The 16,572-nt window shown below is 32.2% G+C and overlaps 2 protein-coding genes across 2 annotated transcripts; one reads left to right on the plus strand and one right to left on the minus strand.

Moving 5' to 3' along the window:
• The first annotated feature begins 8,581 nt into the window (after positions 1-8,581).
• Positions 8,582-12,187, plus strand: LOC119832290 (deoxynucleoside kinase-like). The gene is made up of 5 exons (XM_038355953.1): positions 8,582-8,887; positions 9,209-9,378; positions 9,720-9,856; positions 10,532-10,626; positions 11,295-12,187. The coding sequence occupies exons 1-5, from the start codon at positions 8,753-8,755 to the stop codon at positions 11,439-11,441; spliced, it is 684 nt and encodes a 227-aa protein (XP_038211881.1). The 5' UTR covers positions 8,582-8,752; the 3' UTR covers positions 11,442-12,187.
• An 892-nt stretch (positions 12,188-13,079) lies between these two features.
• LOC119832588 (NADH-ubiquinone oxidoreductase subunit 8) lies at positions 13,080-16,506 on the minus strand. The gene is made up of 5 exons (XM_038356264.1): positions 16,371-16,506; positions 15,735-15,961; positions 14,973-15,113; positions 14,290-14,388; positions 13,080-13,389 (listed from the first exon to the last, which is right to left on the minus strand). The coding sequence occupies exons 1-5, from the start codon at positions 16,405-16,407 to the stop codon at positions 13,228-13,230; spliced, it is 666 nt and encodes a 221-aa protein (XP_038212192.1). The 5' UTR covers positions 16,408-16,506; the 3' UTR covers positions 13,080-13,227.
• Between the last annotated feature and the right edge of the window lie 66 nt (positions 16,507-16,572).

Here is a 16,572-nt window from a genome sequence, read left to right on the forward strand (position 1 = left end):
TCATCGATCACCATAACATAACATTAACATTTATCATAGATATAAATGTTACATTGTTGTATTAAATTGCATTCATGTAATTGTTATAGACATAAATTTTTCCAACAATTAACTTAATATAAAATACGTATCTACTTATAAATATAATACCAGGCATTAAGCATATCTACTAAACTGGATAAAACGAAACAATGTAAATAAATCTTCTTACTTGTATCAATTTTTTTCTTATGTATTTGATAGAATATAATAAATAAATAAATTCTTCTTATATCCTGATCTTTCCTCTTATTATATTCACATTTAACGAGATCCTTTAAGAGGCTGTATCATTGGGATATATTAAAAGAAATACAAGGAAAAACCGTTATTAAAATCCGCGTTCCAAATCCATTTTAGATTTCAATCGTCAAACAACGCTATGAAGATTATATTTTGAATGATATTAAAGGTATAACATTGTATTTCTTTCGAATAAACTTAAAATCTACTCGCCAATCTATAAATTATTATCGATTAAATTTATGGCCAATGAAATTTAGATTGGATGTATTTATATATTGTTATCCACTGTCAGTTTTCATGGCAAAGTAATAAAAAATAATTTTCAACACAACATTTAACTCCCAGCTAACTTTATTTGCCATTTTTTTTTAAGTTCCCTTATGAACCCCTTATAACGCATACGGCGATAAACTAACAGTCATTTCATCATGATTACACATCGTTTAATACTTTGCGAGAGCATTTAAACTCAATCACCTATTTTCAAGCCAAATATACGAGCGTACGTATACATAAATCGCTTTCGACTGAAAAATATGGCCAATGGCCGAGTCGGTCAATGTGCGGAGTGGTTAAATTGACTATATGTCACAGATGAATACATTTACTGTTCTATTATCTACTACGATTACTAGACGAATAGCCTCTTAGGAGGGTTGCGTTTGCTTTATTTACAAGAAATTTAAATTCCTATTGTTTTAAAATTGCTAAATATGACCGTGTCCTTAATTTAATTTCATTAATAATACGTACGTTACTTATTATAGCATTTTTCATAGTCATAATCATTGATACCTCATTAATCTAATTTAAATTGCTTCTTACCCAACTCACGCAGCTCAATATCTACCAGAATAAAAATAAAGAAAATGCATACAGAAAAAAGTCTGTCTTACACATCATATGTTATAAAATGTTCTTAGTAATCCACAAACTATCGAAACTATGTTAAAAAACCAAATTGACCGTCAAAAGTGGTCGAAAGTCGAAACAAAACGATCATTTCCCAATCGCCCGTGGGCCACTCGGCTGATTGACCCGACTAGGGATTATTGAAACTCCCGCCAGTTGCTGTATTTTATAGTCTACGTTCATCGTTATCTGTGGCAGTGATGGAATTTAAACTCAGTGTTGCCCGATCTGATGGCGCGCGATCGTAAATCGACCGTTCCACTTTTAAATTTTGGAAACTTTAATTTTTATGGCGGAGATCGTTACAAATTGGAATTGAATAAATCTCGATAGATTTAACGTAAAAGATATTCATTGTGCGAAATATTTAATATTTATATCATATATTTATTATGATAGTGATTATTAAAAAATTTTTTTTTTTCTCTACCAATTGGAAGGTTTAATAGACATTCTGCTAAAATATGATTTAAAAAGGTGCTTATCAGTTTTTTATGTACTATCGGACAACTGGTGGCCGTAAGCGACCACCACCGCCCATGAACATTTTTAGAGTTAAATGCGTTGCCCGCTTTAAAGATTAAGAATAGTATTGACAACGGGAATAAATAAATGGACTGAATATGAAGTTTACATCAACAATTTTATGCAATTAAAATAGTAATAAGCGTTCGATTTTCAGAGATAATGTAAAACAAATCCAAGTTCCGTATAAATATATAAGTACTCCATGGTGACAGAGCGAATACGTTTATACTGTTTGGGGACATGCACTCTACAGCGAGTGTTGCCAGATTTTACTTCTACCATCTTTTCTGGCATTGCCAACCTTTTAAGATTAAAATAGTGACGTCTTATATTTCTTAAGTTAGAATTTTAAACCAATAAGAGAGACATATGAACAGATTCTCATTTGAAAATAATATTGTATATATAACCCACTACACTTATTCACTTACTATTATCGCTTAATATTATCGCAACAACAGTTAATGTATTTATTACAATTCAACTTTCGCTTTTTGTTTTCAAGTGGGGAAATCTTACATAGATACCCACGGCCCCTGGGGAAAGGAGCCGTGGGTTATGTCGGATTCCTACCGACTAACATCCCACTGTGTTCCGACGAGCCGCTTTAGTGAAAGGGTCACAGAAGCTGGTTAGTATACGTCCGCGACAATACAAATTTCCCTAACTCTTTCCAATATCTCTACTTTGAATTTTCATCCGGCAACTCTATCCATAGCGCCGTTACACATAAATTTATATCAACGAAGCGGTTGGCAAATGTCTGAAATCTAAATCAAAATGTCCCAGTACAATTTCTGAGCCAATTGACTACGGACAGGACTGTCTTGATATTTTATTACAGGTATTACTTTTGTCTTTATCTAGAGTTTATGTTATGTCAAAGTCGATGATAGCTGAATATTAATAAACGGCCTATTTACGCGAAAATAAAACAACAGCTTTTGTCGTTTATAATATTTCGTTGAATTTCCACCCAAATTACTTGAAGATATTGTGATTATTTAAATATTATGTTATATACAACCATTATAACCATGTAGTAAACAAGTGAACAATAAATCTTTTTATAGAATAAAAAAGGATTATCAATCAAGCCTTTCCGAATAGCTATAAGGTACAAAGCAAAGATTGTTCTCATCTCTGTATAATCTTATATGATATTTCGAGGGTGGTATTATTTAAAATCTGTGACAAATATGACAGTTGACATTACGTAGGTACTCTGTTCTCTATTGTTATTCACAATTTGAATTGAATTACGAACAACGTCAAAGTAATGTCACGAAATTTAAGTCAGGAGCAAAAGTTTGACATAATTGCGCTTTGTAAACCCACACCCATACGTCGTATATTAATTCAATCCGAAATTCCGACAAAGTTCAAACAAAGCGACAGCAATAACAAGAACTCAAAGAGTACAAGATTAAGTTTAATTTATTTCGTCCTTCACTATGCCTGCGCCTAATATCCCCTGATTCTACTTGCCATGTGCAGGGCGTGAATTTAATGTACCACGTTGTTATTAATTTCCGTGGTTTTTAAACTTTTGCTAATCATGCTTTATACTATTGTAGATTATATAGATAAGCTTGTAAAAGTAAAGCTAGGGGAGCGAAACACATAATATAGAGTTATTTCGTGTATAAAATAATATTAAAACGTCATTTTTACAATTTACATTAGGTGCCAATTTAAATACACTTACATAAACATGTTATGCATGTGTTGGATATAACTTAAAGATCAAAAATGCATGAAAAACCATTATCTTTGAATGATATCTATATACGATGATTAGTCCCCTATTGCAATTGTGTAACAAAAAAGAAATCGTGTGGGACTCGAGCACACTTTGGCACGAATTGAACCAGCTCGTACCGGGTAATTTCCAGAAGAAGATTGGCGTGAAATAGTAGCATGAAGTATCAGTAGAATCAAATAGTAGCTTTTCCTCGCCCTTCCCAGGCCATTCCTGTGTTCCCGTTGTTAATCTTATCGTTATCCTTAATTAGCCCTTTAAAAGCGAACAACGAATTTGCAGCGACCCTATATCTGCGAATGTTCATGGGGGGTGGTGATCGTTTACCATCAGGCGAACCACCAGCTCAGTAGCCTGGTATTACATAAAAAAATACACCCTTTCAGGCACATCTGACAAGCCTCCTAACACTCTTACAGCGCCGATAAACAATGCTTTCTATACAAAAACAAAATGAAACAGTCTCTATGTTGTAATTCATATAAATCCAGCTACATAAAATTTAAATACATCGTAAGCGCAATTTGCTAGAAGCTAAATAAACAATGAAATGACACAAACACGAAAATCATTTCACACATCCATTGTCTCGGGATGACAATGCAATGTCAACAAGCATTGAGCCAAACAGACGCATTGTAGTGGAGAACACTGTTGCACTGCGTATATAAATATAAAAAACACAATGCGCCTAGCTTCTAGAACGTTCCGTATAGTTTCACCAAATAAAGCAATGCAAATGAGATACTTGAAGTTGTATTTACAGCTGCTGTGTAAAAATATATTCATACAATATTATAAGAGCACAAAGCGTTGTTGGAACGCACGAATGGCAAACAAGGGGTTGCGATATAAATAATACTTATAGTTTTTGATTTGGACTAAAAACCTAGTCAGTGTCAGAATAAATAATTTTATAAAAGTTGATTTGCAATGTTCTGTTTCAGATAACTTTACTACTGCTTTTGCCAATCATCTTGCAAAAACCTTTCATACTTAAGGATTTATTAACGAACTAGCTGCGCCCCGCGGTTTCACCCGCGCAAGTCCGTATGCCATAAGAATACCGGGATAAAAAGTTGCTTATATGTTATTCTAGTTGTCCAGCTATCTGCGTACCAAATTTCATTGCAATCGGTTCAGTAGTTTTTGCCTGAAAGAGCAACAAACACACACACATTCTTACAAACTTTCGCATTTATAATATTAGTAGGATGTCTTAATTAGGATGGTTTATACGTATCTTTTGCCCGTGGCTTCGCAAGCGTTAAATTCGGAGTAGTATAGATGTTATTATACATACAAACCTTCCTCTTGAATCACTCTATCCATTGAAAAAACCCATCACAATCCGTAGCGTAGTTTTAAATATTTAAGCATACTTAGGGACATATGGGCATAGGGACAGAGAAAGCGCCTTTGACTTTGTAGTGATAATAATAAATATAATTTACTGATATTCTTTGTAATAATACATAAAAGCTGAAGAACTGTTAGAACATCTATTAGATTTTGTATGTGGTAGTCGAGCACGCTTCGGCACGAATTGGGCCAGCTCGTTCCGGGGAAATACCACACCCCCACAGAAGACCGGCGTGAAATAGCATACTGCTGTGTTTCGTTTGTTGAGTGGGGGAGCCGGAGGCCCATATCCTCTTCCTTACCCTTCCCAGTCCTTTCCTTTATTCCTCTCTTCAATCCTTTCATAATCCCTTTCCAATTTGCAGTCGGCGATCCATTTGAAGAGGCATAAGGTCTGCAATCGACCTTACACCTCTCCAAATGTTCATAAAAAAACAAGAAAAATAAATAATTATTATGTCTTCACTTGTCTTTTTCAAAGTGGATAATATCAATTAGCGGATCAACTACCAGAACACATTAAATTTCAACTTACCCTAAAGACTAACTGAACCCAAATCATTCTGTAGTCTATGAAAATTGCCAGGACAATGCCGCAGTGAACGGATACGGAAGTTTGTTGTTAATAGACAATGCGTTCATTATTTCATTACTTAACAAACCTTTTCCGTGGATTTTAATAAAAATATCTTTTTAATAAAAGCAGTGTGTACATTGTTTAATAAAAGTGATATTTTACTTCAGAGATTATTTTTAATATATGAATTTAGTACGATATTCTAACACAAACTTAAATACTCACTCATTTTTTAGATTTCCTCAAAATTGTTATATGCAAGTGCTACGTGGTAAGTAGAAAAATATTGATAAAACATACTATTTTTAATCAATTTAACACTTAAGTATATTAGTTTTAAATGCATTAGCCGCTCATATTCACTCATAATCTCTTTTATTTGTTTGCACTACTGTATTTTTTGTGCCTTCACCGTCAAACATAAATAATAACCCGATGGCATACAAGGACTACACTATTTAATGAAAGGCAGGCAATGATGAGATATGTTCAATAGTACAATAAGAAAAATGTGGTTGAAGTTTGCTTCAACAACTAAATTGTCTTTGGACAATGCAGTTGACTGCCATAATATTTTCCCCAAGTTTGAAGGTCTAAAAACGGACGTAGATCTTTTTTAAAGGAATATTCCAGGATACGTTTCACAAACAATATTGCCTGGGAGGACACTCCGATTACCACTTTCATCCCCTATAACAAATAACACAGACGAATTCGCGAAAAATTTAAATCTCAGTACGAATAATAAACTAGTTTAACTTAAACACATAGTTGAGTGTTATTTTAAAACTAATGAATAAACTCATTGATTTCCAAACAGTTGATTAAATACTTATATTTATTTGCGTAATGGTTTGATATTCCACAAAACGAGCGGATGAATAAGCAATTAGACCATAAATAGCAACACAACAAATACTAGCCAAATTCTGAAACGCGATAGCGCGTAAAGTTTGAAAAAAAACAGAGTTGAAATTTCAATCAGCCTCCGTGAAAAGCTCCCTGTGTTTATTTCGTTTTGAATTGAAACTGCCAATCGGACCGACCGTTTTGATCCGGACTTGACGGGCGACGATCAAAGTTAACGCAGCACTGTAGTTTAGGTAACATACACATTTATAACTACACCATAATTACAGATGGAAATGTGTAAAAAGTGTGTTGGTTGTAGTTTAAAGATATATAACTCATGTTTTTTACTAACCCTTTTGCTTGGCCCAGGTTCACCCACCTGTACAATAATTATATTATCGATCTTTATGTGTGTCTAACACACACATGCAGACACATCAAGCTTATGACACTCCGTTTTTGTATCGAGCATTAAAAATGTAATGCTACGTACATGTTATTTCTACTTACCTGCTATGCTACTTTAGTTGTTTTATTACCAAAATATTTATCTGGTTTATCATTCCTAATTAAAATGAGTTCACATTCTATTATTTTGCAAATAGTCTTTGTCTATAATATTACACTAATTACCAGTCTAATTAGTACGTACATTAGGTAAACCATTATTAACCGTTAATTAGTGATGGGTTTATATAACAAGGTTGGTGAAATGCATAAATGAACCGAGAACAAGCTATGGATTAATTTGAATGTCATAAATTGTTGTACATAGACGGAATAAATTAAGAGTAATCATTGTTGTTTATGGGTTTAAATAGTTGTTGTTTATTCTATCTTTATATAAGACTAGATGTTCGCCCCGATTTCGCCCGTGGTATACAAAAGTTTCCTCTTTATAATATTAGTGTAGTTAAAGGCAAAAAAAAATGTCAGTCGAATATACAAAATAATTATTTTTTACAAAATAGTCCGAGGTAAGTACCTTGGTACCACTCTATATTTAAAAATAGGAAAACAAATAGGGCAACCGGATGCAGAACCGCAACAGACCACCTAAACTATTAGAGATATAAATTATTGCCCTAACAAAAATTGTTACACGTGATAAGGATTTTATACTGAGACAATGAAACTGCAATTTGAAGAACTGAAACACCTGATATGAAACTCAAACAACCAAGTACACTATAACATGTATAGGAATGAGTCTTAGCAAACATTGATCAAATGAAACTATGGGTCTTCCGAACTGGGATTATTATTTTGTCAAATCGAGATCTGGAACATCTAATGTTGAAATCAAAGATCACTTATGTACTGCATAATTATTAAAATATAACATAAACTTGAAATACATCATTTAAGGCGCATGACAGTAACAGTTTACTGACAGATTTTCAGTTATGATGGCATATCATTGAAATTTGGTCTACACAGCCCGAAATTTTCATTTGTTTTGCTTAATTTTCTATTCCTTTCCTATTTATTATCGTGCCACGGTATTCTAACCGGTAATGCAACCAGTTTTTAACGTCAATGCTCAACGTAATAAGATAATTGTAGCTGTAATGATCATGGGTGTGGTGCCGAAAGCACTGTGTTCATACGACCCTACCACTTATCCCCATCAATTTTCCCTTTCAGTTAAAGCGCACTACTCCCTGTGACTACAGGTTTTGTCATGACAATAAACAAGACAGAGGGGCATACCCGTAAAGATGCTGTTGAAAACCGGCTGTTTTTCTTATGGTCAACTCAATGTTGATTTTTTAATTTGAAATTTCAAAAAACTTAAAATTAAAAATTTATTGTTTGACTATGGTTTACCGATCTCAGTTTAGTTCATACCTTAGCCGATGAAAAATCAAGTCGTAGTCCTAGTTGGGTATGTGGCAGATGATATACTTCTGTTTCACTAGTCGATTTTCTCTGTGGATAAGTAGGTGAGTAGCCTTATGTTTCCTGCTATTTTTTTTTTGTGAGTGCACCGATAATCGAACCCAGAACCCTTCGGTTGTATGCTCACGCGTTAACCACTGTACCAAGAAGGCGGTTATTCGCTGATGAAAGAACTCTCATATTACGTCAGTGAGTCTTCTCCTGTAGCGCAAAGCGTAAGACCTAGGTTGATAGTTGTGATTTGACACAATACAGCTTTAAGCAATTACTAAAACATTATAAAGATAATATACGTAATATTTTATACCACAGATAATATAATTACTAATCAGGTATCTGTGCCCTGTGGTTTTCGTTTGACACTTGATATTTGACAAATGACACGAAAACTGGCGCTAAAATTTGTCGTGTCTAGTCAATAATAGCACAGTCCCTCTATTGCGTTATAGCGATTAAATAAAGGAGTATCTTAAATATCCAAGTATTCATTATTGCAGAGTTTAAACTGCAATGTTTTTACATACAATAACAAAGGCGTTTTAATTTTATTGCAAATAGCAATAACAACGAACATGAAAGTTATAAACAATGCAGCCCGTGTGATAAATAAAAGACCATTTCGAGTATCAATTGAAGGTAACATAGGATCGGGTAAATCGACGTGCATTAAACATTTCGAGAAATATAACAATGTGGAAAAACATCCGGTAAGTCCGATTTAAATGGGTGCCTAAAAAGTTTACACTGTTGAGTTCCTTCGCAAAATTTATGTTTGTTAAATTCGCATTTTAAGTATATTGAATTGTTCTTGCTATTTCTAACTAGAAACAAAAATTTAACTTTCTTATGCTCATAAAAGAAAAAAAATACATTATTAACATGACTAACCACTAAGGAGGGCTTTTTGATTATTATATCAAAATTTATAATAAGCATTCTGCTTTCATTAGTTAGAAACTAACCCCATGTTAAATATACAAAGGTTAGAATCTAAATATTCAATTCTTGTTAAATTAAAAACATTCTAGGAGCCAATACAAGAATGGCGTAATGTCAGTGGTCACAACCTACTTGGGCTTCTGTATAGTGATTTGAATAAATGGAGCTTTGCATTTCAACACTATGTGCATCTCAGCAGGCTGAAAATCCAGACTAGTCCACCATCTAACCCCAATATTACTGTGAAGATGTTTGAAAGGTAAGACCATTTCTTTCACAATCTACTGTACTGGTATGTACTGCATTAAAATGAAACATACTTTGTTGTGATGTAAATAAATATAATTATCTTTTGACATAACAACTGAGCAATTTTATAGTATTATTTTCATTTGGTAATAGTTAAGAGGCTGGAGAGCAATATAACTTATTTTTTATCATGGTGAATCATTTCTTTTCTATGGGTATTTAATCTTTTTTAAATTTAAAATTGGGACAAAATCAGTTGTTACTGTTACTCTTGCTACTAAACTACCTATTTATTTTTGTTGTTTATAATTATCAAAAACTGCAATAACAAAATATTAAATTTATTTCCAGATCAGTACAAAACAGTCGACACTGCTTCGTCGAGAATGCAAAGAAACAAAACTTTCTGCAAGACCCTCAGTACCAAGTCCTCCTCAGTTGGTTCGACTACACTGAAAAGAATATTGACATAAGCTTAGATTTAATTGGTTAGTAAAATAAAGTAATAGGAAAATTCTTAAAAGTAAAGTAATACATCTGTTTCACCGATTGATTTTGTTTATGGACAAGTGGTCAAGCCTTCTGTGTTCTGTCAGACTGAGACAGTTTTATGTTAGTCTCACGGGAAATCAAACCCAGAACAACCTTTCATTCTATGCTCACATGTTATATGAGTACCTACTAAGGAGGAGTTCAAGTCGAGTTGATAACCTAAATAATATATAAGAAAATAAATGATACCTCACAAATCCAAATTCCGAAGCAATAAAGATGAAGGGACACACCCTAAACCAAATCCAACCACTTCCTATGTGACTTTGTTCAAATATTCATCCAGTTATTTATTGTATAGTTTGGAAAGGTTGCAAAGAAGAAGAATAAATAGAAGAATAGAAGAAGTCCAGAATAAATAATCAAAATGATCCTTATTAATATTGTTAATGTGAAAGTAGTGTTGTCAAGGGAGGGTTTGTTTACAAACTGAGCATTCTGATTGACCACTGAAGTTCTAATCATCCACTCAAAAGCCTTGGACACTTCATTTTTGTATTCAAATAAAATGCGTTGATTTTTAAACTGTAAACTTAAGTTGTGAGAAAATAAACTCATTTACATCTGCCTATTATAAGATTGAGCTATAGCGATATAAACTGACTTTTCAGTATATTTGCGGACGACACCTGAAGTGGTGTGGGAGAGAATGATGAAACGAGGCCGCGCTGAGGAGTCGGAAGTACCGTTGGAATATTTACAACAAGTATGTGATAATAATTACTGTTACCTAAAAACTATGCCACAATCAAATTGTCAGAACTTCAAATACAAAAAGAATCATCAAAATTCAAAATTGATTTACCCAGTAAAAAGTTTTGAGATAACATATGAGTACACAAAGGAACAGTTAAATTGTGAACCGTCTTTTGAAGGAGGAGTTCTAGTGTAGGAGATCTGAGAATTTGAAAGAGTTTTATTTATTTATTACACTTTATTGTGGTGGTATACAAATCATCATCATCATCATCATCAGCCCAAACATGTTTCCACTGCTGGGACACAGGATTCCTATGAGGGTTACAAATAGAATAATAAAAATTAAAATATTTATAAATTAATATAATATAGTATCTGCTATACTTGACCAGCACAGAATGTGGCGGCTAAGGAGTGATGACTATGACGTAAATTTTAAGTAGATTTAGTGAAGTAGTTTTTCTACCAAAAGTATTATTATGCAAATGGTCACAAAGTAAGGGTAATAAAACTACCAAAATAAATAAAATACCTGCATAGCCTTCTGAAGTAATACAAATCGACTTTATTTCTTTTATATAAGAACAAGGAATAAAACAAAATGATTCTGATTATAACTAAAAGGAGAAATAAAAAGTGGTTGGTTATGTGTAATTCATTAAAATTCTGTTCCAGGTGCATGAATCATACGAGAACTGGTTAAGCTCCCCTGATGTAGGCTGTGAGGTGTTGACAATCGATGCTGATAGAAATATTGACTCTGTGCTCGAAGATCTGGAACGATACACCTACAAGATATTGGGTGGGAACCATACTAATTAGGTACTAGGGACTATGATTCAACTAAGAATATAAATGTCAATGACCTTATTGTGTCAAAAAATTTCATTTAAATAATATGATTCACTTGGAAAACCTTTTTGCTCATTAATAATATTTTTATTTAGCAAGACTGTTACTTCAAATGTAATTATGTAATTATAAATACCATATATTATTGCTTAACATAGATCATTCATTTGATAGCTTCAATGTTACAATACGGATCTATTTCAATTCTATTCTTAGTTGGATTTCATAATATATGGAACAGTTAAAGATATTGAGGCTTAAGAAGGTATATAAAAGGATATTTTAAAGTATTACTCAGATGATGGGTTTTATTATTATTTCATGAAATAATATACATTTTCAGTCAGTCAACCATTCTTGACTTGAAAATTTTTTTATAAAAGAGTTAAACAAATCATGTAATTTGCTAAAGATAATAATTATAATTTAGGTCCACTTATTAGGCTTTTATATATTAACAGCATTGATAACAAACAAAAATATGCAATAAACAATATTTTATACTGAAAAAAAAAGGTATGAAGTCTTTACCTACTTCTGTACTTGTTATGAGCCAATGAGTTGGTTTGAACGCACTAATCTTAGAATCTCATTCACCATTGAATATGTATGTGATTCCTTAGTGCTATACGCTATATAAGCTGGGGCGGATCGCTAGATAGCTGCAGACGATTTTCGTATGTTTTTTGGACGCTGGATCGAAACCACTTCGAAGACAACTATACTGTTAAAATAACTATTGCAAGAGTAAATACATAAAATATAGGTTGTATTATAAAAGTAATGCTTGATAAAATTTTGTAATTAATTTTTTATTATTTCATAAGTTTATTATTTAATGTGACATTTATGACCTGAATAAAATTATATTAATGGAAATATAAATAAAAATAGAATGTTTAATCTAGAACATTAAATAACTGTGACTAAAACTACTATATAACCCACTATATAATAAATGTCTAAACTATGCAGATTAGGATGAAATTGTATCCAAAGAGAGTTTAAGATCCAAAAGAGGATAGGATACTTTTTATCCATGAAATCCCACAGAAACGGGTACCATGTGAGAAAAACTGTCTTTACCTTTCCCGGCAATCAATATATACTTACTTGTTTTGACTATTCGACCTTCGTACAAAATATATTTTGATCTCAGAATACCAATTAATATTATAACCGAAATATTACAAATTTATTACATTATAGAGTTTATTTTTTATAACAATAGGCTAATAGATTATGCTTTTATATATTCATACTTTTATATTTATGTTAAATTTAACAGCTATATGAAGCTAAATAAATTTCTAACAACTGTCTTATTATGGATAGGATAATTTTAAGAAATCGCACATTTTTAATATCTTAAGCATAAGAAGACTTGATAATTTTTTTAGTGGCATATGTTTATTTTAATGTGTAGTGTATTTATCTTAATAAACGGGTTTTATTATGAATATTTAAGTCTTAATTGTATTGAGTTATCTTGGATTGAATAAATCTTATTTTAACTAAATTGAAGTTTTATTTACATACACAAATACAAATATAGATGACACTTTTTGTATATGTGCGTAAAGCAAATAGAAAAAATTAAACAACACATTGATTTATAGTACAATATAATTTATTATCCCTATGTTACGTGTTTTATCCAATGGATATGACGCAGATTGATCTACTCAGTGCTGCCAGAATCTAAAAATTACCCACGAAATGTGTAATTTTCAGAACCTGGCAATAACTTTAAGTTTTAACGGTAAAGATGGTCAGCTTTAATATTAGCAGCTATTTCGCTCTCCCATTTGTCACCGTTCGACAGTAACTTTTCCTTATTGTAGAGGAGTTCTTCGTGAGTTTCGGTCGAGAACTCGAAGTTGGGCCCTTCCACGATCGCGTCTACGGGGCATGCCTCCTGTTGATTTTAAAATTTAATTGTACTTAAGTTAATTAATACATTTAATAAACATACTTTAAAAAATAAAGTTAAAAAACACTTTACTGGCAATCAAACAAAAAACTAGAAAATTTGTTTTTGATGATAAGGAATTTAACATAACTGTAGTAGCAGATGAAACAATCATAATCAAACCTGACCTTAAAACAAAATCAAAATAAAATTTAAGTTATTAACGCAATAATTCAATTTAGAGTAAAAAGCGGAGGTTGCTTGACATTTTGAAATATTACAATCATCTTATTTAGAAACTATCTATGAGAGGATAGTAATGAACTGCGTTAAATGCACCCCACGCTTTTTCTTTTTATTAGTTCCCGTTTTCGTGGAATTTCCGGGATAAAAATGTTTTTTATATCCAATGTCCCTCTCCCGGTCCTAAGCTACCTCTGCGCAAATTTTCAGCCAAATCTGTTTATCCGTTCTTGAGCTATAAATAATGTTACTAACACCACTTTTTTCTTTTATATATAAAGATTAATAAATAATATTTCATACGTATATTGTGTTATAGTTCAATTCCCGTTTTCCCTAGTTATAACTGGTTGTTACAAAGATAATTACTTACAAATAGTGCTACATACATTATCCTACTTATGCTACTAATATTTATATTAATGTAATATCCTATCCTATCCTATCCTACTAATCCTACTAATATTATAAATGCGAAAGTTTGTAAGGATGTGTGTGTGTTTGTTGCTCTTTCACACAAAAACACAGCACAGCTGGGCAACGGGAATAACATATAGGCAACTTTTTATCCCGATATTCCTACGGCATACGGACTTACGCGGGTGAAACCGCGGAGCGCAGCTCATAATATACAATCTTATTAACAAAAAATATAATACAAACTTGACAGAAGCCGCAGTAGATGCACTTGGTCATGTCGATATCGTAGCGTGTCGTCCTTCGAGAGCCGTCCTTACGTTCTTCTGCTTCTATTGTAATAGCCTGGAAAAAAAGCAATAAGTAAAGAAGAATACGAATGTTACTAGGTTTCAGAGGTACTACTAAAACAAGTGACTCTAAAGTTTTTACAATTGACCCTGAATTCTTCAGAATCAAACAATTTTCACAGTCTTCTCTGGTTTTTTTCAAAAACAAAAAAATAACTATTCAGTAATAATCATTTGTTTGACACTTTCTATTGCTGTTTTTATAGACACCGGCATGTTAATAATTTAATCTTTAAGTAAATTATTTAGTAGACACTTCACTTAGTAGCACATTTCATTACATTCGTCTAATTTGCCATTAATTTTATGTGTATGGGTATTAAACTATAAGACTATTATATTTTTCTTTTTTTTTAAACAATTAAAAACCTTTGTTTGTAACTTAATGTATTCAATTCAATAATTGTTTTAAATAGCAATCAGTTCATATTTAATAACGATTTTTATATGCATATTGCAGTCCTGGCTTAATCAATCATTGAATTAAGAGCCTACTAGCTTCCTTACTAAATGGCCTTCAATCAATGCATATATGCAATATTAAATAAAAACTTTTTTCTTTTTTGATTTCTTGCTTACCTGTGCAGGACAAATAGCTTCGCACAGCTTGCAAGCAATGCACCTCTCCTCCCCAGAGGGATAACGCCGTAAAGCATGCTCTCCTCTGAACCGCGGGGAAAGGGGCCCCTTCTCAAAGGGGTAGTTAATTGTTGCTGGCTCCTGGAATTTTTTTGTTATAGAGTAGTTTTATAGAATTGTTTACAATTGTATGCCAAGGAAATACATTTATAGATTTTATACATATTATAAAATGTATATGTATATCTTTGAGTGTAAACATAGAGTGTAAACAATATAGGTGCAGAATTGGTTCATGATGTAGTAAGCTTAATGGGAAAAATACATTTCATATTTTTATGAAAGTATGTTTAATATGAAAAAAAACCATTTAAAATACATCCTTAGCGTTACTTTGTGTCTACATGGTGTTGTAAAAATCATTTCATGTCTTCTTTAATAGGTTACAATTTCACACTCAAGCCATAGACTATTTAAATTAAATTAAAAACATGTAAAGACAGACATTTGGAAAGGATGTTGGCTACTTTGAACAAAAATAAAAAACATATCCTACTAACATTATAAATGCGAAAGTTTGTAAGGATGAGTGTGTGTTTGTTGCTCTTTCACGCAAAACCTACTGAACCGATTGCAAAATTTGTTACGTAGACAGCTGAACAACTGGAATAACATATAGGAAACCGATATTTCTACGGCATATGGCTCTAGGCGGGTGAAACCTTGGGGCACAGCTAGTATGTAATTAAAATCAAACTTTACCTTGAAAATATGAGCTAGAGTAACAGCAAAACCTCTAATCAACTCAGTCCAAAAGATTGTCTGAGCAGCTCTATCAGTCATGGCTTTGAAGCTCATGTCTTGGTCCTCAGCATTCACATATTTGTATCCTGGTACCTCTGGTGGGTAGACCTTCTCCACTTTGCCTTCACTTGGGGTGCTGTATTGAGCATGCCGGATGAGCGTGCTGCTGGCACCACAAACCCGCACTGGAATATTTAGCATGTTCATGGTAAAAGTTTTAAATTTTATGAATCTAATGGTATTCGTGAAGTGAATATAAATGAAATGTACATTAGTTAAAGTGTCAAAAGAAAGTTTAAAGCTTATCCCTAATTATTATTTTTAAATTCGCGACGATGATTATTGATAAATATAAATAATAAATATATTTTCAATACGTATTTTTGTTTTTCTAGCACAAGGATATACCTGTAGGTAATTAATAATTAATAAATATTTGTTCATTATCCTAAAGCTACATATAAGAATCATTTTAATAAATGTATAGATACTGGATAAGTATGTTAAAGGAAATCAATAATAGGTTATAATAAGTTGCGTAACAAAACAATAATGGAAACTGAAAGAAATAGAACAATAGAAATATATAATTACCTCGAGAAGAAAGTGAAAAGATTTTAGCGAGGGACATTTTTAATATTTTCTTCTAAATTGCGAATTTTATTCAAGATCGCAATTTCTTAGTACATAATGTCAATGTCACTAAAACAATGTCAAAAGTCAAAACATCGAGTTGGATACACGTACCATACCGTTTTTGAAAATATATTGCAAATGGTGTGATCCTTTTTTTTTA

The sequence above is a fragment of the Zerene cesonia genome, chromosome 15 (genome assembly GCF_012273895.1).
Source record: "Zerene cesonia ecotype Mississippi chromosome 15, Zerene_cesonia_1.1, whole genome shotgun sequence".
Classification (NCBI taxonomy): Eukaryota; Metazoa; Arthropoda; class Insecta; order Lepidoptera; family Pieridae; genus Zerene; species Zerene cesonia.